Source organism: Sus scrofa, chromosome 14 (assembly GCF_054392235.1).
Source record: "Sus scrofa isolate SSC_HxYL_T2T_F1_AM1 chromosome 14, Sscrofa_HxYL_maternal_Yorkshire_Landrace_v2.0, whole genome shotgun sequence".
Lineage (NCBI taxonomy): Eukaryota > Metazoa > Chordata > Mammalia > Artiodactyla > Suidae > Sus > Sus scrofa.
The window spans coordinates 90696789-90721075 of record NC_139396.1 but is presented as its reverse complement, the minus strand read 5'-3'; the positions used below and the strand labels follow the sequence as shown (position 1 = coordinate 90721075).

Below are 24287 nucleotides of genomic sequence, written 5' to 3'. Positions count from 1 at the left end.
TATGACTGATGATTACTGGTTCCTGCTGTGTCTTGCTTAGTTTAGTAATTAGCACTCTCAGCTGTTATCATTGTAAATGAAGGGATCCTAGTGAGTCATTTAGAGACACAGTGAATGGATGATCTATCCTGCATGTAGTTTTTTGAAAAAGTTCACTTATAGGGGAAGGCATATTAGGTGTTAAGTAAGGTTCAGTAGAACAACTTATCTAAACATGATCTACTTTTACTTGCATCCAAAAATTTTTATTTTTAATTTTTATTTTTAATTTTTATTTTTTTCGTCTTTTTGCCTTTTCTAGGGCCGCTCCCACAGCATATGGAGGTTCCCAGGCTAGGGGTCTAATTGGAGCTGTAGCCGCCAGCCTAAGCCAGAGCCACAGCAAAGCGGGATCCAAGCAGCGTCTGCGACCTACACCACAGCTCAGGGCAACGCCGGATCCTTAACCCACTGAGCAAGGCCAGGGGTCGAACCCGAAACCTCATGGTTCCCAGTCAGATTCGTTAAGCACTGGACCACGACGGGAACTCCCAAAATTTTTAAAGTTAAATTTTGGGGCCTGTTATTTTGAGATTTAAGTTCTTCATTGTTCTACCTTTAACAAAAATAGATTAAGAAAGCTTAGCATTTAAAACATAAATGTGCCAAATTTTTGAGTATGTTCTTTTTTCTTTCTTTCTTTTCTTTATTTTTTAAACCACACTTGAGGCAAGGGGTTCCCAGGCCAGAGAATGAACTCACACCACAGAAGTGACCAAAGCCACAGCGGGGACAATGCCAGATCCCCAACCTGCTCTGCCACAGGGAAACTCTGAGTATGTTCTTAATTTTAGTTGATACTAGGCAAAAAAGAAATTGTATGTTTAAAAAATCTGAGAAATATGTCAGAAAATTATAACTGAAAATTTATAACCCTGCTTTAATAAAAGGATTAGAGTTGTGTTTTTGAGAAAACTATCAATTCATTTAGTGTATTTTCATGAGTTTTAGTGTGTTTTTTTATGAGGCAATTAAATGACTAAGTCATGTTTCCTAATCCTGAATGCATTTTCTGTCTCAAAGAATAGGCTGATGTTTATGACTTTTAAAAAGAATTAAATTCTTCTTTTTGCTCAACCAACTAAAAATAACTCCATGCCTACCGTAAGAAAAATTGGGTCTAAACTGAAAATGGCACTTGAATCTCATTGCTTTATCAGAGTAGAGAAGTAGATCTTATGTTATTCTATATACATGAAAATCAGAAATCTTAAATTCAAAACACCCTAACATTTAGATCATTTCAGGAAAACATGCAGGATGGTAGGGCAATTAGCATATGATCCAGACAATCTAACCTTTTTATGTTAATGCTGTGGACATAGTCCAGGTAACACTCACAGCTGCTGTGATATTCTTTTCTTTTACTGGTATAGCATTAACAATTATGTTTAAAACTATTTCAGAGCCATAAATCAACCATAATAGAAAAAATAAAAATCTTAAAAAAAAAACAACTATATCAGAGCCAAGTGTTCTTTCCATGAACAAAAACAAAAGGCTTGGCTCTCAAATTTGGTAAATGGTAAATATGTGTTTTCTTGTTTGCTGATAGAGATAAGTGAAAAAATATATTGGTAAAGACACTGAGTAACTTTTTGGAGATTGCTACGTATTATGAAATGCTTGAGAGCTCTTTGAGGAACCAATATTTAGCAATGTAACTATTTCAGAGTTACTAATGACTGAATGAGGATGATACTCAGTTTATGCTGGCATATAGCAATCAGTAATGTGATATTTATGAACAAATATATTATGTACCCTCTGAAATTAAAAGGCAGGCAGGAGCAGACTATGGGAGTGTTGGAGAATCTAGTTCATGAAACAAGAAAAATATGATTTGTGAAGTGGGGATAAAAATACGTTTGATTAGTAATTAGAAATCTGAATTTTGCACGTGGCTCAGCTACCTACTACTAGCTCTTGAATGTTTAATGTCCTCATTTAGAAAGCAGACTCACGTGGTGATTAAGAACATTTCAGTGGTCCTGGGTCTTATTACCTATTCTGTTATTTACCTTTAAGTCTCAGTAACTATATCTTTTAAATAGTAAGGCAAGATTCATTTTCTTGTAGGATGGCTGTGAGAATTAAATGAGATAATGTATTGAAAGTACCCAGCCTGTATACTGTTTCCAATAAATGTTTACAGTTACTATCTTTAATAGAAATGACAATCTTTGTCCCCGTATCTAACACTATTATGCATAGGATCAAAAATTAAAATGGACTTTAATTTGGCTTATAATATTTGTGGAATGTTGCAGTGCGGACTTAAATAAACATTATCTGTTAAACTTCTATTTAGTTAAAACCCCAGTATGACACAGATTATTCAGCTTTCCATGGGGTGGATCATACATTCTCTTTAGGCAGCTTATCAGGATTTATGTCCAAATTGCATAAAATATGTGCCAAATTAAACTTTAAAATATGCTTTGAATAAAATTATTTTACCATAATTATCCCAGTTTTAGCAATAAAAGTCTATGTCTCTGTAGGCATACTCTGGTCAATTTAGCTCTTCTAATTAAATGATATTTTCTTCCTCACTGTTTATGATGGGTTACTTCTGTAGTGTTCAGCAGTTTGACTTTAGGACACTTAACTAGAATATTTAACTATCCTTTGATATCCCTTGAGTTGAAATAGCTAATATACCTCATACAGAGACTGGAATCCTTTACAGTGAGAACTAATTAGTTGCATTTTCACTAATAGTTTCATATGAAATATTGATAAGGGGACTAGAGAAAAGAAAGAAATGAAATAAGTGAAAACATCTTTTTTTATAAATATGATAATATTTAGAGTAACTTCCCTTAATGATAAATGTAGTACTTATTAAAAAGAAATTTAGACTTGATTCTAAACCATGAAAAGACCTTCTCAGATGTTACCTTGTGGCACAGTATGTTAAGGATCTGATATTGCCGCAGCTGTGGTACAGGTGGTAGCTGTGGTGCAGGTGGCAACTGCAGTACAGGTTCGATTACTGGCCAGAAAACTTCCACGTGCCATGTTTGTAGCCCCCCCCCCCCCAAAAAAAAGGGTTTCTCAGAAGAGTTACATAAGAATTTTACTTATTACGATCAGGGCCCCTCTACATGTTTCCATGAATGGGGAAAGGTGCAGCAATAATACCCCATATTTTAAACACATCTGTAAGAACCAACATACCCCAAGTGAAGAAAGAAAGAAAAAGAAAGAGAGAGAGAGAAAGACAAAAGAAAAGAAGGAAGAAAAACATTATCTGGCAGGTGCTGCCACTGAAAGGAAGTGAATTAACTTTATTTCCAGTTTTCCTCACCTCCAAACTATCTTAATGAAGATTTAGGATTCATTAACTAAAGGGTTAAGAAAGAAAGTCTGACTAGTATCCATGAGGATGCAGATTTGATCCCTGCCCTCGCTCAGTGGGTTAAGAATCCATCATTGTCCTGAGCTGTGGTATAGGTTGTAGACCCATGTTGCTGTGGCTGTGGTGAGGCTGCAGCTCTGATTCATCCCATGGCCTGGGAACTTCCATATGCCATATCCTGCAAGTGTGGCCCTAAAAAGCAAAACAAACAAAAAAGCAGTAAAGAAGATATTTGTAAAGAATTAGTAGAGCTACTTAAAAATCTATGTAACAAGAAAGACATTCATTTCATTCTACTAATGAGTAGACTTAAGAACATCTATTGTATTTGTATGTTCTTTGACAAGACTAATGAAATTAAGAAACTATGTTAAGTATTATAATTATCAGCATTATAAACATTTCTTATTTTCCATATGGTGGAGCAGTTGTTTTGTCATATCCTTATATCTACCCATTCTCCTTCCTTCTTGACAATTAAGTGTCATTAATAAAATATGATCCTACAAACACAAGCATTTGTCCCTGGGCTGAAAATCTCTTGGGAAGAAAGACCAAAAAGGAGTAAAAGCATTTGTAATAACTTTATGCTGATTTTTAGGGATTGTTACAATTTGTAACACATTGACTTAAGTGTTTTACAAATTAATGTTTGGATTCCTTCTATATAATGAGTGGATAAATTTTTCCACTTACACATTGTAAAATTTGCGCTATATGGTTCATAATTATATGGGTTTTGATAAAGCATAGTCATATATCCACCACAAAAATCTTCATACGAAACAGTACAATCACTCCAAAATTTCTCCACACTACCTCTTTATAGTAAAAACAGCCTTCTACCTGGGTTCCCAGTTTTTGGCATTTACATCTAAAAGTTCTATAAATATCCACATTCAGGTTTTTGTATAAACATAAGTCTTCATTTTTGGAGGGTAAATATGTTGGCATGGGATTGCTGGGGTATAGGACAAGTATTATTTAACTCTACAAAAAAAGGTCAAAATATTTCCCAAAGTGACTGCCGTTTTTCTTCCCCATCAGAAATGTATAGAAGTCTGGGTATTCAAAACTACACAAGCACTTGATATTGCCAGGATAGGTATATGGTAGTATCTAATTGTTTTAATTTATGACTACTGATGTTCAGCATGTTTTTGCATGCTTATTTGTTATTATTTAGTGAGGTGTCTGTTAATATATTTTACTGATTTTTTAAAATTGGGTTCTCTGATTTTATATTGATTATTGAGTTTTTGGATTTGTTCTCATAAGTAAAATTTTCAAATAATTACTTTCAGTTATTTTCTTTTCATTTTCTTAGTATCTGACAAATAGCGAAAGCTTCTAAATTTTATAAAATTCAATTTCATTTTTAATAGATATTTGAAAACTTTAGTAATACATTAGCACTGATATTTCTCCTATATTTACTTCTAGAGATTATAAAGCTATATTTTACACTTAGGTCTATGATCCATTCTGAGTTGTTATGTAATTTGTAAGATATGAGTAAGTTTTATTATATTTGTATGTTTACATTCAGCTGTTTCAGCGTAACTTGTTAAAATGGTTATCTACTCTTCACTTACTTGGCTTCAATCTTAAAACTTAGTTGACAATGTCTGTGTGTCTTTTTCTAAGCCCTGTGTCTATCCCATTGTGCTGTCTCTATGCTTTCACCAATACCATGCAATTTTTATTGCTGTATCTTTAGAGTTTTTCTGTTTTTTTCTATTATATTGATTTCTACTTTTCCTCATTTCAACCATTACATTTGGTTTTGATTTAATTTGCTCATCTTTTTTCTAGTTTCTTAAGGTACAACAACCAATTAGAAAACATAGTATAATAATGTATAAAATACAGTAAAAATAAATAGTAGAAATTCTGTATTTTAAAAAAGCTGGTTTAAAAAAAGACATTGAAAAATCAAAATAGTTTTATTTTGTATACATACAAAGTAGGATTTCATAGATGGACAAAACTTACTGAATTGTGGCTCAATATATCAACAGGAAATTGTTTTAAAAACATTATGTTGAATAAAACAAATTAAAATACTGGAGTAAGTGGAAAAGCTAGCAATCAGAAAACTGATGGCTAGGGGTTTTAGAATATTACCAAGCCTAATAGAGGGCAATTGATAAAAATGCAGAAGCTGCAACAGCAATGTTTGGGCTAAAGATCCATGAATTTGCAGCCTCTTTCTGCCTTTGGTTGATAACCATGAAATCAACAGACATACAAGCATCAGAGAAAGATAATAGATGAGTGGTGAAAAGTTGTGAGGGGCTTTTATTTTTTAATGAATGAAAACAGAAGGGAGAAATATAACTCATTATTTATATAATAATGTAACATTCACTGTTATAGTTCATTCTTTTCAATACTTTAACACATTACTTTTTTTTTCATTTTGGTTTCTCAGATTCCCTATGACACATTTCAAGCTGGTGCTGTTATATAAATTTTATATGTCATTTTATCTGTTCCCTAGTTTAGGTATTTACAGAGCTGTGACTAAAATCCAGGTCCAATTAACTTCTAGTATTGTGAATTTACTTCACTGTAGCATGTAATTCAAAATTTCTCAACCCAAATCTGTCAAAATCTGACAAAATTACATATCAACATTTCCTTTTAAATATGCAGCATAGTGTATTTGGATTTTTAATCAGCAAAGTGTTACTTGAAAAACAAACAAGTTTTATCCAAGCTAGTCTGAAAAACCTCTTTCTCTGTCTACCATTTGGCATCACTCCTAAAAGATTAAAATTTAACGTTAACAATGACATTTTCTCAAACTGTGATAATTTACTCCACTAATTTCTACAGTATGTTGGTTGTTGAGGTTACCTGTTTCTTCTTCTTTCTGTGGAAGCTGAATGGCAAACTCTAAACACAGATATCCAGCCGGTGATATGTGTTGGCACACAGCATTCTCATTCTATGGGATGGTACTAAAGTCTTGTTTTTTGTTATTGAAAAGGTTTAGATGAAGTAACCTCCTTATTACAGGACAAAAAAAGTCACCAGGTTTTTATTAATCATTTCACTCCTTGTCTCTCGCACTCTTATCTTCAATTACTGAGATAAAAATGACACATGCGTATATTTTTCATCAAGTAAGACAGAAAAAGTACAAAGAGAAAACAAAAGTACTTACTAAAAATCTAAGTACTTGGCAGAATTTTTTTCTAGATATATCTGTATGTATATAAACTGATCAATAGATGGACACGAGAATGGATGGATGGGTGAGATTACAAGCTCTCCCTTACCCCTGCCCCACTGAGGATCCCATTCAGTCATCTGAATTCAATAGGATTCATTTCCTATGGACCCCAAAATGTATCTGTTTCAGTAAAAGAAATAGTATTTTTCCTGTATTTGACCACTTCTACCACCAGTGCAACCAATAATTGTATGTTTCCGCTAGTGTTTCTCCTGGATCATTGCGATAGGTCTCTAGTCTCCCTACATCATCTCTTTCTTTGATATGTCTCCACTGTGGTGAGAATTTCCTATTAAACATAAAAATCAGACCCTTCTATACTCCCATTCAAAACCCTAGAATGCAATGCATCTACCTAGCAAGGTCTGTCAGGTCCTACCTGATCTGTCCCTAAATCTGAGAGCATCTTCAAACAATTCCCTTCTAGCCCACTCAGATCCAGTCACACTGAACTGGTAGTCACACTGACCTAGAACAATCTTGGGTCATTTCTACTCAGGACCTTGGCACTTGCTCACTTGCTCTTTCCTCCACTGAGAGTATTCTTCTTCAAGGTCTTAGCATGTATTACTTCTATATTTTGGATCTCTGCTAATATACGGAATTCCCTCACCATCCTAAAACAACTAGCTCCATTTGCTATCCCTTGCCCCACTTTATTTCATTTCACGACAGTTATATTTACTGAGAGTTATTTTGTATGATCATTTGGGTAATTTTATTGAACACATCCCCTGTAGAAGGAAAACTATGAGAGAAGAGAATGTTTTCTTCTTGTGTGCAGTTTTATCTACAACAACAGAGTGGCACTTATTGAGCATATAAGAAATATTCGCTGAATGAATGAATATAAAGATAAATGAAATGAAAATTGTGTACATTACTTTTAAAATAAAAACATTATGTTGAATTTTAATTAAAATGTAGGTAAACTAAAATTAAAAGTGCCGTTAAAATATAGCTCCAATTCGTTATCAAATGTGTTGCTAATTTTGTCTACGATTTAAAAAATGTAAAAATTTTAGTTAACTATCTCTTTATTTCACAAGCAATATGTACTGATTTCAAGACAAAATATCATGCAGTCACTACACATACCTTTATTTCCAATTATCCTTCTTCCTATCACCCTATTTAGGTTATATTACTTTTTCAAAATAATTTTTAAAATTATGTTTTCCTTTTTATGCATAATGGTTACATATATTTAACTGGGTTTATATATGAATGTATTTATCTTTAAAATCATGGCTTATCTCTTTCTGAATTATTTCATCTTTTGTTAAATTATAGATTCTGTTTTTCTGTTTGTCTAACTATTTTCTTTGCTTTTTATAAATTGTCTTTTCTTTTTTTTTGGTCTTTCTCCAGGGCCACACCCGCGGGGCATATGGAGGTTCCCAGGCTAGGGGTCTAATCGGAGCTGTAGCCACAGGCCTACACCAGAGCCACCGCAACATGGGATCCGAACCGCATCTGTGACCTACACCACAGCTCAGGGCAGCGCTGGCTCCTTAACCCACTGAGCAAGGCCAGGGGTCGAACCTGAAACCTCTTTGTTACCAGTCGGATTCATTAACCACTGAGCCATGACGGGAACTCTACTTTTTATAAATTTTCTGATGATGTTTGCATCCCATAGATTAGAGTATGCTTGAACATTTTACACATTACCTTTATACTTGAAAGTCAACTCACCCGTGTAGAAAATTATTTGATTTTATTTTACTTCTGTCAGAACTTTTTATTATCACTCAGCCATTCTCTGGCTTATGTTGCCTTAAAGAACTCTGAAAACTAATTTTTCCACCTTGCGTTATACTTGATTTTCTGTGTTCTGACATTACTAATACTTGCAACATTTGGTTCTCATCTTCCAGGAACACAGACTATACTTTCCAGTTTATGCGATGAAAAGGAAGACCATATGAGCAGTGATAGCCAAATCATAAAATGATCATATTTTCTTACACTTCCTTTGCTACCATGACAAGGATCCACCATGTTCCAACTGCTGAAGCTAATGGATGGTGGATCGAGCCCACTATAAACCTGTGGTTTGAACCATGTGAAATGTTTATATATATATATATATATATATATATATATATATGATATTTTTGACACAGAAAATGGCAATCAATTTCATATATTTCAACTTAATGCAAGAAACATGTAGTGTAAGTTACAAACATTTGTTAGATTATGGCATTAAAATTCGGGGTTAATTTATTATTGCAGTTAACCACTAGTATAAATCTTGCTATCTTCTTTTTTCCCTGAGATAAGATGTGTCCTTTGAATTTTCAAAATCAAGTCTCTATTTCAGGGAAGTTGTCTTGTTTTTTATATTTAAATATGCTTTCTTTTCCATTTTAAATGTATTCTTTTGGGAACTACATATTTTTAAGTAATTTTTTATTTTATTTTGGAGTGTAGTTGATTTAAAATGTTGTGTTACTTTTCACAGTACAGCAAAGTGAATCATTTTTACGTATATGTACATCCATTCTTTTTCAGATTCTTTTCCCATATAGTTTATTACAAAGTAAGTCCTTGTTGGTTATCTGTTCTATCTACAGTAGTGTGTGTTAATCCCAAACTCCTAATTTATCCTTCTCCCCACATTTTCCCTTTGATAACCATAGTTTGTTTCAAAGTCTGAGAGTCTGTTTCTAATTTGTGAATGAGTTCATTGGTATCATATTTTTAGATTCCACATATAAATGATATCATATGATATGTGTCTTTATCTGACTTTGCATGGTTCATGATCTTTAGGTCCATCCATGTTGTTGCAAATAGCATTCTTTCATTCTTTTTTATGTGTAATATTCCATTGTGTATATTATACCACACCTCCATTATCCATTCTCTGTCAATGGACATTTAGGTTGCTTCCACCCCTGGGTTTTTATAAATAGTGCGCCAATGAACATTGGGATGCATGTATCTTTTCGAATTGTAGTTTTCTCTGGATATATGCCCAGGAGTGGGATTGCTGAATTAAATGGTAACTCTATTTTTAGTTTTTTAAGGAACAAACATACTGTTCTCCATAGTGGTTGCACTAATTTACATTCCTACCTATAGTGTAGGAGGGTTCCTTTTTCTGCATACTCTCTCCACCATATACTGTTTGTAGATTTCTTGATGATGGCCATTCTGACTGTGTGAGGTGATACCTCACTGTATTTTTGGTTTACATTTCTCCAATAATTAGCAGTGTTGAGCATGTTTTCATGTGCTTCTTAGCCATCTTTATATCTTCTTTGGAGAAATGTGGAACTTACTATTTTTAAAGGGAATTTATTTTGTCTGTATTCCATAATAATCTTCTTTCAATTTTGTTGTTATTTTAAAAAATTTCATTTACTGTGATTTACTCATACTTGTCCATTATATTAGTGTTTAGTTTTAATTATTTTTATTCTGATTTTTTTAACTTTCATTTCTGCAAAAATGTTTTTTATTGTTCTACTATAGAATATATATTAGCTAGTTTTTACTTTTTTCTTTGTTTTTTTTTAAAGAAATATTATGATTATAATTCTGTCATAACTATGGTAAGTGCTTTGTCTGTTACAATTTTGTGTTTCCATTAGTAATATCTTTTATGATACATGATATTTCAGAGCTGTGTGTTTTTCTCTCTTTTCAAAAAAAAAAAAATCCTATGCCTCATATTTCATTTGGAGTCTTATTTTTGAGTTAAGTGAAAAGAAGTGGAGTAAAGAAATGAGTAAGCTTAGTAATAGAGGAATTACAAGTGAGGCAGCTAATTCTCAGTTGTCTCAGCTAACTGTCATTGTTTTGAGCAAACTGTCACCAAATCTTTTTCTTTTTTCTTTATCTTGAGCTGCACCTTTACTAGGTTTTAAGAATTGATCAGGAAAACCACAGTGAAACCCTTTAGGTCACAGCCGTTTTGTGCTTGAATCTTTTGCTCACTGTTTTCCCTGCCTCCTTTTTACTTTCACATCTGGCAAATTCCAAAACTAAACACCAGATCATGCATATTAGAAGTTGCTCATTTTCACATAATTTCTCTGAAATTTTCACTTTTGAGGGTCCTTGATGCCAAACTAAAATCCCTGAAGGCCATTTCCAGTTATCATCTTCTCACATCTTCACTTAACCAAACTCCTTTGAACTATCAATCTCTGATACCATCATTATATTCAAATGGTTATAGGGTTTATTTTTTAGAACAACGATATCTCATTTGGAAAATATATATCCTATTTGAAGTATCATCTCCACATATTCTTTCCTCTTGACCCGGAAATCATAGTTTTGGTCCATTAAGCTATATAGCATTTGGACTTCATTATATAGGAGCCTATTAATCCATATTTTAATGAAAATGAGAACCACAGTGTTTCTGCTCAACATTGTATTCATAAATATCTAAATATTATTGGCATTTAGTGTAGTTTTGGACTTTAAAATTGTTGAATGAATGGCAATAGATGAAATAAAAACATGAAATAAAATATTAGAAAAAAATGATGTATATGGTAATCTTCCTTAAAACCCTAATATTTCAGGGAGTTCCCGTCGTGGCTCAGTGGTTAACAAATCAGACTAAGAACCATGAGTTTGCAGGTTCGATCCCTGGCCTCTCTCAGTGGGTTAAGGATCTGGTGTTGCCATGAGCTGTGGTGTAGGTCACAGACACGGCGCAGATCCTGTGTTGCTGTGACTCTGGTGTTAGGCCAGCACTGCAACTCTGATTAGACCCCTGGCCTGGGAACCTCCATATGCCACAAGTGCGGCCCTAGAAAGGACAAAAAGACAAATAGACCAAAAAAAAAAAAAAAAAAAAAAACAAAACCCTAATATTTTATTGAAAACAGCTTCACATCTAGTAAATATATATAGTTATTTATTTAAGCTTACGGTTGATATCTGAAGTTATTTTCCAAGCAATGTTATCTCAAGAGACTCAAATTTAGAGAAAGTTTTAATTTTCTGCATTAATCTAATGTGGGAAATCAAGACTCTTCAAATGAGATATACTCAAAGATCCTCTGGCCAGGATAAAAATTAACAGACCCATATGGCCCACCTGTCTCACTGCAACTTTTACAAAGTCCTTGAGTGAACTTCCCCCTTCAGCAGCCTGGCCTACTCTTTCCTGTCCCATATTAGTAAAGGTATTTGGTCTCGTTGGTTCCTTTTCCTGCCCCTATAGGGAAATTACAGGCCCCCAACCAACCATCAAGTGTATCATAAGACCTCCCCCTCTCTCCTTTGTCCCTGGGCTGTAAAAACAGACAGGACCATGTGCTTGGTAGACTCTCCCTTATTATCAGAAAGTCGTCCTGCTGTGTCAGCAGTGTTTCTTATCTCGATAAATTCTTTCTCTTTACCTTACTGTGAGTCTGGAAATTCATTTGGACCACAACACCTAACAGTTATTTCCTAAAATAAACTGGAAATGTATACTGGACAGTGTACATTTTCAGTGAAGACAAACCATCCTACTGAATAACATACCATGGAAATGCCCTATTGCCTTCTTTTTTCACTTTTTGTTTTTCTCTCCATATACATAACTTGACTTATACATTTTCTTTTCTAGGATATAAATAAATATATAGCTTACTTTAAGAAGTTTTGTCGTAAAATTTTACTTACTTCCTCTTACCTTTGTACATGAATAATTTTATAGTAAGAATTCCTGCCTATTAAAAAATTGTTACTTCTTTTTGTCCATGCCTGCAGCATGTGGTAGTTCCCAGGCCAGGGAGTGAACTCATGCCACAGGAGCGACCCAAGCCACAGCAGTGACAATGCCAAGATCCTTAACCTGATGATCCACAAGGGAACTCAAAAAATTATTGCTTCTTAAAACCACTGATAGGCATGTGAAAAAGTGATATGGGATAGTCTTATCAAAAAAATTAATACATCTCTCTATATTTTTAAGGAAAAGTCGTTTTTGAAGGTCTCTTTTTTTTTTTTTTTTTTTTTTTGTCTTTTGTTGTTGTTGCTATTTCTTGGGCCGCTCCCGCGGCATATGGAGGTTCCCAGGCTAGGGGTCCAATCGGAGCTGTAGCCACCGCCTACGCCAGAGCCACAGCAACGCGGGATCCGAGCCGCGTCTGCAACCTACACCACAGCTCACGGCAACGCCGGATGGTTAACCCACTGAGCAAGGGCAGGGACCGAACCCGCAACCTCATGGTTCCTAGTCGGATTCGTTAACCACTGCGCCACGACGGGAACTCCTGAAGGTCTCTTCTTAAGTGAATTTTAAAATCCACTCTCACCAGTAAGAGAGTAACATTAATAAATATTCCCTATAAGGCTGATTTCTTTGGATTATAAATGTGTCCCTAAACTCATAGATTAAAACACTTTTCTCCATCGTGACAGAAGATCACTTTAAGCCCTTCCAGGGACAAAAAAAGGAATTTAAATGCATTATATCTGTTAATTATGACCTAAATCATTACAAAAAATTAAATGAATTAGGACATTGCTAAATAATCATTACTAAACAATTATTCTAAGAAGTCAAATCTCTTGAACAGTCATAATTTTTTTTTTTTTTTTGTCTTTTTGCCATTTCTTGGGCAGCACTTGCTGCATATAGAGGTTCCCAGGCTAGGGGTCTAATAAGAGCTGTAGCTGCCAGCCTACGCCACAGCCACAGCAATGAAGGATCTGAGCCGCGTCTGTGACCTACACCACAGCTCATGGCAATGCCAGATCCTTAACCCACTGAGCAAAGCCAGGAATTGAACCCACAACCTCATGGTTCCTAGTTGGATTTGTTAACCACTGAGCCACGACGGGAACTCTGACAGTCACAAATTTTATGTGTAAACACTTTCTACAAACATCAGCTTTATTGACAATGAATGTTCAGAGAGCATTTGAAGTAAATCAAAATGTTAATGAAGCTAAAACTAATGAGAATTCAGTCTTTGGTTCCAATATATGACTGTTTGGTAAAGGTGTGGCTTTATTGAAGGTTCAAGATTATTTTCAAATCAGGTTGGGTTCATTATCAGAGAGTCAGAATAATAATTATAATTAGGAAGAAAGTAAAATTACAAACTTGAAACAAAATTTTAACAAAATTTCCAATGCCAAATGACATTTTGAAAAATATTAGGCTATATAGACCACTGCAGAATTACTGGAAATAAGTGGAATGTATTTAAATTAAAAAAAAATTGGGGAGTTCCCGTCGTGGTTCAGTGGTTAACAAATCCAACTAGGAACCATGAGGTTTTGGCTTTGATCCCTGGCCTTGCTCAGTGGGTTAAGGATCCATTGTTGCTGTGAGCTGTGGTGTAGGTTGCAGTCACGGCTCGGATTCTGTGTGGCTCCAGTTCAGCCCCTAGCCTGGGAACTTCCATATGCCAGAGATGCCCCTAAAAATAAAATAAATTAAAATTAAAACCTTATATAGAATATGTATGGCATGATTAATCACCAGATTTAAGCGATGAGGCAGACATTGTTAAAATTGAACATACTGATATCAAATTTAAGTTGTATTAATATTTATCAAATGATATGTCATATGTTTATTTCATGTAAACACTGATAATGATAAGCAAAAAATGAATTTATCACTAAAATATAATGCTGAATAAAGGGAATTTGGTAGGAAATAGTGGATGCCTATATGGATGGAGAAATATTTAAAAACCAGTTATTTAATGGTAAATTCATGTATTGAAAATCTATTCTTTAGGAAAATAATTTTATTCTGATAAATGAGCTTCATATTACTACTGCATTGAATTCTTGAAATTAAAACAAAATAAATCCTAATATTATTAATTCTGTATCTTTCTAACCTTATGACAGTTGAAACAAATACCTAAGTTTTTCTCCTCATTTTAAATCAATGTACAGCCAGCCCTTTTCAGTTCTTCCTGCCTCATTTTTATCCCCTAATAACCAGAGTATTGTGAGGAGAGGGGAACTCTGCTGAGTTTTCCCTTTAAAATGAACTACTATACTTCCAAAATACTTAACAACTATTCCAGGAAGTAACAGAATGTAAGACAATAGTTCTCATTTTAAATATCACAATGTCGTCTGAGCCCAAGGCTCTGTACCTATTCTTTCTTAACCGGAGGGTACTCTGAGACCCAGGCTGTGTCTAGGTCATTCACTGGACTCTGAGAAACAAGGAAACTACCAGCTTGAACCAAAATAGCCTCTGTATCCTTGCTCAGAAAATCAAGGTAGTTCTGTGAGAGCTGATAGTCATACTCTTTAGGAGAAGATAAGTTTATTCACTTCTGTTCATGTATATAATTGCTAAATAGCACTGAGTGTCTTTAATTCTATTGAATTTTTCAAGTCAAAACCAGAATTATCTACTGATTTCCTTTTCATTTTTTTAATCACATAGGTTGAATTACTTCTTTTCCTACAATTCCCTGGAGTAAAGATCTTTAACACATTGTTCTTCTTTACATCTACGCTGAAGGTTGTCTTGGTAGGTGGAATTCAGTTTTATTTTTAATGACACCTGATTCTCAGAAACACTTTTGTATGAAGAAACTCTTTTATCTTTTCAGAAAAAGATAACTCCAATTATGAGCCATTACAACACAATGTCATAAAATATAGTAAGCGTGATTTTATAAATTTTAGTAATCTTTTCACTTTAAACATACACATATAAACATAAACATGCATGGACAAAATGAAATAAAATATGGACATGAATAAGCAGTTTGTTCTAAAGAAATTATACAGTAACACAATTTTTTCTCTAATTCTTTATAAAAATAAAATAAAATAAATATATATTTCGTGTTATAAATATAGCAATATTTTTGCACTTTCCGTACTTTCAAAAACTACTTCTACAGTCAGAAAGTTTTAATTAATTGATTAATTAGCATACTTATATTAACATTTCTTCTCCTTCACTTGAAAATGAGCACAGAACTGAACAAGCAATTGTTAAAATAAAATGTTACTTAATGAGCAATATAAAAATATGCATATGCACAAGGAAGAGTAAGTTAAATTCTCATGTTTTGAATTATAAAAAAAGTCGAATGATATAAAATAAAAATGCATATCTGGACTTTATTTTGGAGGCTATTAAACTTTGCATACTAAGCTAGTTATCACCAACTTACATTTTAGTAATATGTTAATTTAGCAATCGAAACACTGTACCCTTGAGCTATACCCACACTCCTAATGATATGCTACCTGTGAATCAGGATGACCAAACAACTGTAGCATAGCATGCTGTGTTTTTAGATCTACCAAGTTTGAGAAAATGTGTTTTAAGGAGTCTTGTGAAGAAAGTCATGAACAACTTAGAATGCAGATATATGTTTAATATTTCTATATATATTATATATATATGTACATACACAAATATAGATGGATAAATAGGTAGGTAGATGGAGAGGTAGGTAGATAGATAGATAGTTAGATAGACTGGTAGATTTATACACATACTCTGCCAAAGTATTTGATAAACCTCCTATCACAAATGTCTCTGTCTCTTGCAGAATACCTTGAGTTTGCTGCTTCTTTTATCTGTATACTTCCTCCAATACTGTTTTCAATATAGGCCTTTGGGTGACCAACCTCTTGGGTTTTGTCTGCCTGAGAGCCCATTTGCAAGCTTACTTTTCTCCTGTTCTTAAATATATTTGAAATGCAGATATAAAAAAATCACTGTCTATCCACATGACTCAAATTGTATATATATTTATAGTAAAATAATTGCCTTAAGCCAATTTAATACTATTATTTCCATGACATATTTCCTATATGTACCAGTCACCAAGATATTAGATTCCTTTAAAAATAATTGAATATGTTTTACTCAAAATAAAACAAAAAACCTCTGCCAGATGACAGAAATCCTTTTTCCTACTTGTTATATCGTGATAAAACAAATTTGACAAGCACCTATTTGTCAGGCATATAATCAAATACTAAGCTTTTTAATAACATAAATGCTAGCTAAAAATTTTATTCATTGTAATTTAATAAGGTATATTTAAACAATTTTAAAATGTAGGATTTTCTTAAAAATGTTTTTGCTATATTCAAATTCATGTAAAAGATAGAATATTTCTTTAGGATCAACTTTCATTACCTTCCTTTCCTATATTAAAATCACATTCTTGTGAAAGTTCTATTGCTTATGATAGAGTGGAAAGAATAGGTGAACATCTAAGAATGTTTGAATTTTATCCTCCAACATAATTAGATTGAAGTAGCTGCAAGTTAAAGCAATTAGGATAAAACAGTAGAGGCATTTAAATTCCATAATACTTTATTTTACATTACCCTATATTACATGACTTTGTTTCCAGAGACCTGATGTACATAGTTTTCCACTGGGACCAAGCAATGAAGAGACTTACTCCAGATCTGGTATACCATTCTTTAACATTATCTTAATTTGTATGCTTATATTTGAAAACAAGACACATAAAAAACAAATATGTTAAAAGAAAATGCGTGGTAAGATAGATAATATAAAGAATGTTAAAGCTGAAAAAGGTAAGAAATATGTAGGTGAAAAAAAATTTGTCCTAAGGTTTCAGCAGAATCAAAGGTATTGCCTCTGAAATACAAAAGGTATAAAAGCCATCTCAGATGAAATTCCCTAGCATTACCAAAGCGTCACCAGGATGCCACTGTAAGTTTCATGATGTGCCTAAGATCTTATCAATAAAATATTATAAGTGTATACATTTTGATAATTCAAATTTTTATACCAAGAAAATCCCCAACACACTGAGTTCTAAAAATTGTATATCCAATAGATATTGAATATTTCCGTCTGAAGGTCTCCATAGAAAATTCAGATACAATGTGATCAACACTTAAATCTTATCAATCTTCTAAGCCTACTCTTTTTGTAGTATTCATTAACTGAGAGAACGATACCATTTTCCATTCCATCTCATAAGAAATAATTCTTTTACTCTTTATTTTCTATTTTCACATTTGATTAGAAGCCAAGTCTATAGACCTCACAACCTAAATACTTCTTAACTTAACTTTATTAAGATATATCTTTATATCATTTAACTAACCAATTTCAAGTGCATAATATTTAGTGCAAAGTAGTATGCTTACCAAATTGTGCAGTCATCACTATAAATCAGCTTTAAAACATTTTCATCACACAGTAAGATTATTTTCATGTACATTGACTTGTTTTGCTCCTCCATTATTTTTTCCTTTTTTAGTTTTTTTACATTTTTTTATGTTTATAGTTGTACAACCATCATCTCATGTCAATTAACTTTTAATCTCTGTAGCCTTGCCCTCCTTCTACTACTAATCTACTTTATGTCTTTAGAGATGCTGGACATTTTATACAAATAAAATCAACAATATGTATGATATTTCTTGGTTTTAGGTTCTTTCACTTAGTATAAAGTTGTTTGTTTGTTTTTGCTTTTTAGGGTCCACCTGAGGCATATGGAAGTTTCCCATAGGGGTCAAATCAGAGCTACAGCTGCCAGCCTATGCAACAACCACAGCAATGAGGAATCCGAGCCATGTCTGCAATCTACACCACAGCTCATAGCAATGCTGGATCCTTAACCCACTGAGCATGGCCAGGTATCAAACCAGTATCCTCATGGATATTGGTTGGGTTTGTAACCCTCTAAGCCACAATGGGAATGCCTAGCATAATGCTTTATTAGAGGTTAATCTGTAGTCTAGCATAGCATGTATCAGTAGTTTGTTCCCTTGTGTTACTGGATAGTAAGTATTCTCTTGCCTGGAAATACTTCATTTTGTATCATTTGAGCAGTTGATAGCAGTTAGTTCCAATTTTGACTACTCCAGATTCACTTTTTTTTCTTTCTTATTTATTTTTTTAAGACTTGGTATATACACTTAATACAAAATATGTCATTGTAACAATTTTAAAATGTATAGTTCACTGACATTAGATATGTTCATACTGTTGTTCAGTCTTCACCATCATGCATCTCAAGAACTTTTTTATCTGCAAAATTGAAACTATCTATTAAACAGTAATTCCCCCATTTCTCCTTTTGTCCAGCCCCTGACAGCCCCTGACAGCCATCATTCTACTCTCTTTAAATATGACTATTTAGTTAGCCCATTAAGTAGAATCACTCAGTATTTATCTTTCGTGACTGGCTTATTTCACTTAATGTAATGTCCTCAAGGTTCATCCACATTGTAGCATGTGTTAGAATTTTGTTTCTTTTTAAGCTTGAGTAGTATTATATTGCATGTATATACTACATTTATCCACTCATTTGTTGATGGAGACTGGAGTTGCTTCTACTTTTTGGCCATTGTGAATGATGCTGCTGTAAACATGAATGTACAAATATCTATTTGAGACCTTCCTTTCGATTATTAGATTATACACTCAGAGGGGGCATTGATGGTTCATATGGTAATCTGTTTTTAATTTTTTGAGGAACCACAATACTGTTTTCCATAGCAGCTAGACTATTTTACATCTTCACTAGCTGTGTACAGTTGTTCCAATTTATCCACATCCTAGCTAACACTTGTTTTTTCTGTGTGTGTGTGTTGAAGGCTGCACTCGCGGCATATGGAGGTTCCCAGGCTAGGGGTCCAATTGGAGCTGAAGCTGCCGGCCTACACCACAGCCACATCAATGCAGGATCTGAGCTGTGACTGTGACCTACAGCACAGCTCACAGCAACACTGGATCCCCAACCCACCAAGCAAGGCTGGGTATGGAACTCATGCCTCATGGATGGTAGTCAGGTTCACTAACCACTGAGACATGGCAAGAACTCCCTATCTTCTTCTTCTTCTTTTTTTTTTTTTAAATATTATACCTATTCTAATGGGTGGGAGGTAGTGTTTCGGATTAATTTTTGAGTGTGTTTTCCACCGATAGTTATTGAGAATGAAAATAGAGCCATTGGAGATATTGCAGATTCCATTCTAGATCATAATAATGTGATCATACAAATTTTGGTGATTCCTGGTACATTTAAAAGCTATGTTGGTTGCCTCCTTAGCACAGTAGGCAGTGCTTATGTCTCATAAAATTTATGTTTGGGGAGTTATCTTTTGGGACAGTGGGCTAAGGGTCTGACATTGTCATTGCTGATGCTCAAGTGGCTGCTGTGGTGTGGGTTCAGTCCCTGGCCCAGGAACTTCTACATGAGGCAAGCATGGCAAAAAAAAAAAAAAAAAAAAAAAAGTTTTATTTATGTCATACTGTAGTGTAGTAAGTGTGCAATAGCTTTATGTCAAAATAATGTACATACCTCAATTAAAAACCACTTTATTACTAAAAATGCCAGCCATCATCTTAGCCTTCAGCAAGTTAGAATCTTTTTTGCTGATGGAGTGTTTTCCTCAATGTTGATGGCTGCTGATTGATTAAGGCAGTGTTTGTTTGCTGAGGGCCAGGGTGGCTGTGGCGATTTCTTAAAACAAGACAGCAGTGAGGTTTGATGCATTGATGGACTCTTCCTTTCATAAATTATTTCTCAGTAGCATGTTTTTTTTTTTTTTAACAGCTTTTAGCCACAGTAAATTTTCTTTCAAAACTTAAGTCAAGCTTTTTAAACATGGCTGTTGCTTTATCAACTAAATTTATGTACTATCATTAATCCTTTCTTGTCATTTTAACAATCTTCATAGCATCTTCAGTAGGAGTACATTCTATCTGAAGAAAACACTTTTTTTTTTTTGCTCATGCATAAGCAGCAACACCTCATCATTAAAGGTTTGTGATGAGACTGTAGGAATTCAGTCGTATTTTAGGTTTGGCTTCCAATTCTAGTTCTCTTCCTATTTTCACCCTATCTGCAGTTATTTCCACCATTAAAGTCTTGGACCTCTTAAAGTCATTGATGACAGTTGCTATCAACTTCTTCCACACTTCTGTTAATGATGTTTTAACTGCTTTCCATGAATCATGAGTGTTCTTAATGGCATGTAGAATGATGAGTGAATCTTTTTCCAAAATGGTTTCAGTTTACTTTGCCAAGATCCATCAGAGGAATCGCTATCTGTGGCACCTCTATTAGAAATGTATTTCTCAAATAATTTTGAAAGTTAGTCTTGAGTGTTAAAATTACTCTTTGATCCATGGGCTACAGAGTGGGTCCTGTGTTAAAAGTCTTGGAAACAGCATCAATATCATTGTACTTCTCCATCAGAGCTTTTGGGTGACCACTGCAATGTCAGTGAAGATGAATATTTTGAAAGAATCTTTTTTTTTATGAGAAGTATCTCTGAACAATGGGCTTACAATCTCCATTAAATCATGTTGTAAACAGATATGCCATCATTAGGCTTTTTTGTTACACTTACAGAATACAGGTGGAGTAGATTTAGCATAATTCTTAAGGATCCTAGGATTTTCAGAGTGGTAAATGGGCATTGGCTTCAACTTCAAGATACCAGCTTCATTGTTCCCTAGGAAGAAAGTCAGCCTGTCCTTTGAAGCTAGGCATTGACTTCTCCTCTCTAGCTATGGAAGTTCTAGACAGCACCTTCTTCCAATAGGCCATTTGTCTGTGTTGAAAACCTATTTTTTAATGTATCAACCATCATTAATGATCTTAAATATCTTCTGGATAACTTGCTGCAGCTTCTACATCAGTACTTGCTGTTTCACTTTGCACTTTTATGTTATAGAAATGACTTCTTTCCTTAAACATCATAAACCAACCTCTGCTAGTTTCAGAGTTTTCTTCTGCAGTTTTCTCATATCTCTTAGGCTTCACAGGCTTGAAGAGAGTTGAGTCCTTCCTGTGTTTTAGGTTTTGGCTTAAGGGACTATTGTGGCTTTTTGGATCCTCAATCCAGACCACTAAACTTTTATCTATATCAGCAATAAGGCTGACTTCTTATCATTCCTGTGTTTACTGGAGTAGCACTCTCAATTTCCTTCAAGGACTTTTCTTTTGCATTCATCACTTGGCTATACAATGGAGAAAAATCTCTTTAGCATGTAGTGTGGGGAAAGTTGGACACTGCATGTAAATCAGTGAAGTTAGAACATTCTCTCTTACCATACATAAAAATAAACTCAAAATGGATTAAAGACTTAATTATATTTAACACATGATACCATAGGACTCTTAGAAGGGAATATATGCAAAACTCCTCTGACATAAATTGTAACAGTATTTTCTTAGGCCAGCATCCCAAGGCAATACAAATAAAAGCAAAAACAAACAAATGGAACATAATTAAACTTATAAGCCTTTGCACAGCAAAGAAACCATAAACAAAACAAAAAGATATCTTAAGGACTGGAAGAAAATCTTCACAAATGATGTGACCAGCAAGGGCTTAATTATCTGAATATACAAACATCTCATACAACTCAATAACAACAACAACAACAACAACAACAACAACAATGCCTCATCAAAAAATGAATAGAAGACCCCAATAGACATTTCTCCAGAAAAGACACATGATAGCCAAATGCACATGAAAAGATGCTCAACATCACTAACCATTACTGGAAAAATGGAAATCAAAACTACAGTGAAGTATCACTTCATATCAGTCAAAATGGCCATCATCAAAAACGCTAAAAATAATAAATGCTGGGGAGGATATGGAGAAAAGGGAACCCTCCTACATTATTAGTAGAAATGTAAATTGGTACAACCATTATGGAAAACAGTATGGAGGTTCCTTAAGGAACTAAAAATAGAGTTACCATATGATCCAACAATCCCATTCCTAGGGGATTTGTCATAAATCCAAGAAGGCAAAAACTCTGATTTGAAAAGATACATAGACCCCATTGTTCATTGAGGCACTGCTTACAATAGCCAAGACATGGAAGCAACCTAAAAGGCCATCAGCAGATGAATGGATAAAGAAGATGAAATGTATATTTATATACATAATGGAATACTGCTCAACCATAAAAAAGAATGAAATATGAAATAATGCCATTTGCCGCAACATGAATTGACCTAGAGATTATCATGCTAAGTGAAGTCAGATAAAAAGATGTCTAAATACCATATGATATTACATGTGAAACCTAAAACATGACACAAATAAATTTATTTATAAAAGAGAAATTTTCACATACATAGAAAACAAATGTCTTTGCTACCAAAGGGGAAAGGAGATGGGAGATAGATAAATTAGGAGCTTGGGATTAATATGTACACACCACTATATACAAAATAGATAAACAATAATGTCCTACTGTATAGCACAGAACTATATTCGATATTCTGTAATAAACCAAAATGGAAAATAATATGGAAAAGAACATAGATAGATAGATAGATAATAGATAGATAATAGATAGATATAACTGAATCACTTTGCTGTACACCGGAAACTAACACAACGTTGTAATTCAACTATACTTCAATCAAAAAATTATTTTAAAAATCTGTGCCTCATGAGATAAAAGAAAGCATACTTGCAATAAATAAATATATAGAAATTATCTACAGAGAAAATGAAAACTATGAAAAGAAAAAATAGGTGTATTTTTAAAACTAAAGATATAGTATCTGAAAAAATAATTACTGAAGCTTAATAGCAGATTGAGGTGACAGAGAAAAGAGTCAGGAAACTTGAAACGGATCACACTTATCCAATATAAAGAACATAAGGAAAAACATATTTTTTTTTTTAAACAGCAGAGACTCAGGCAGGCATCTGTGAGAAAGAAATCAAAATATGTAACTTGGATGTAATTGGAGTCCCAAAGGATAGGAGGAAATACTTGTAACAGAAAATATATTATTAAAAAATGATGGCAGAATATTTTCCAAATTTGGTGACAAATATAAATTTACAGGTTCAAAAAGCCATGAACTCCAAACAAGATAATCTCAAAGAAACTCATGTCTGGATACACTGAACTCAACTGTGAAAATCTAAAGATAAAGATATGTTTAAAGCAGCTAAAGAAAAAAATTATGAAATACATATTTGGAAACATTTATTTGAAAGGCCATGAATATTTTACCAGAATTGATGAAGGCCAGAACAGAGTGAGACAACTCTAGAACTGACCTAACAAAATTAAAATTGATGACTTGAAAGAAGTAAACTGAATTGCCTGCCAGGACAAAATCCACATTTATAAAGTAAGAAAAATATATCCACATTATTGACAACATGATATGCACAATGTACAGCATATAAGAGAAATAATTGTCATGCAAAAGAGTAAGAAAATTTGACACAGACCCAGGAAATAAAGCAGTCAATAGTAACTGACCCTTCATAACTCAGATATTGAATTAGAAGATAAGGTAATTATTTTTACTACTTTAATGATTATGAAGAAAGATATGAATGTTGTGCATTAAAAGATTGATGAATTTTGGGAGTTCCCGTCATGGCGCAGTGGTTAACGAATCCGACTAGGAACCATGAGGTTGCGGGTTCGGTCCCTGGCCTTGCTCAGTGGGTTAAGGATCCAGCGTTGCCATGAGCTGTGGTGTAGGTCGCAGACGCGGCTCGGATCCCGCATTGCTGTGGCTCTGGCGTAGGCCGGTGGCTACAGCTCCGATTCGACCCCTAGCCTGGGAACCTCCATATGCCGTGGGAGCGGCCCAAGAAATAGCAACAACAACAACAAAAGACAAAAAAAAAAAAAAAAAAAAAAAAAGATTGATGAATTTTATAGAGAAAAATGAAATT

The 24287-nt window shown here is 33.9% G+C and overlaps 1 protein-coding gene across 4 annotated transcripts in view; it reads left to right on the top strand.

Moving 5' to 3' along the window:
* LOC146396850 (uncharacterized) overlaps positions 1-24287 on the top strand; it is a 241208-nt gene that overhangs the window by 136269 nt on the left and 80652 nt on the right. For 3 of the 4 annotated variants that reach the window (XR_014827990.1, XR_014827992.1, XM_084997060.1), the window contains 2 exons: positions 15031-15117; positions 16973-17033. Coding sequence is in view for 1 of the 4 variants with exons in the window: in XM_084997060.1 (XP_084853186.1) it covers positions 15031-15117; positions 16973-17033 (148 nt within the window). In the remaining 3 variants the exon portion in view is untranslated. Of the gene's footprint in view, positions 1-15030; positions 15118-16972; positions 18112-19229; positions 19840-24287 lie in introns of those variants that run through there. The other variant, XR_014827991.1, reaches the window with a different exon arrangement.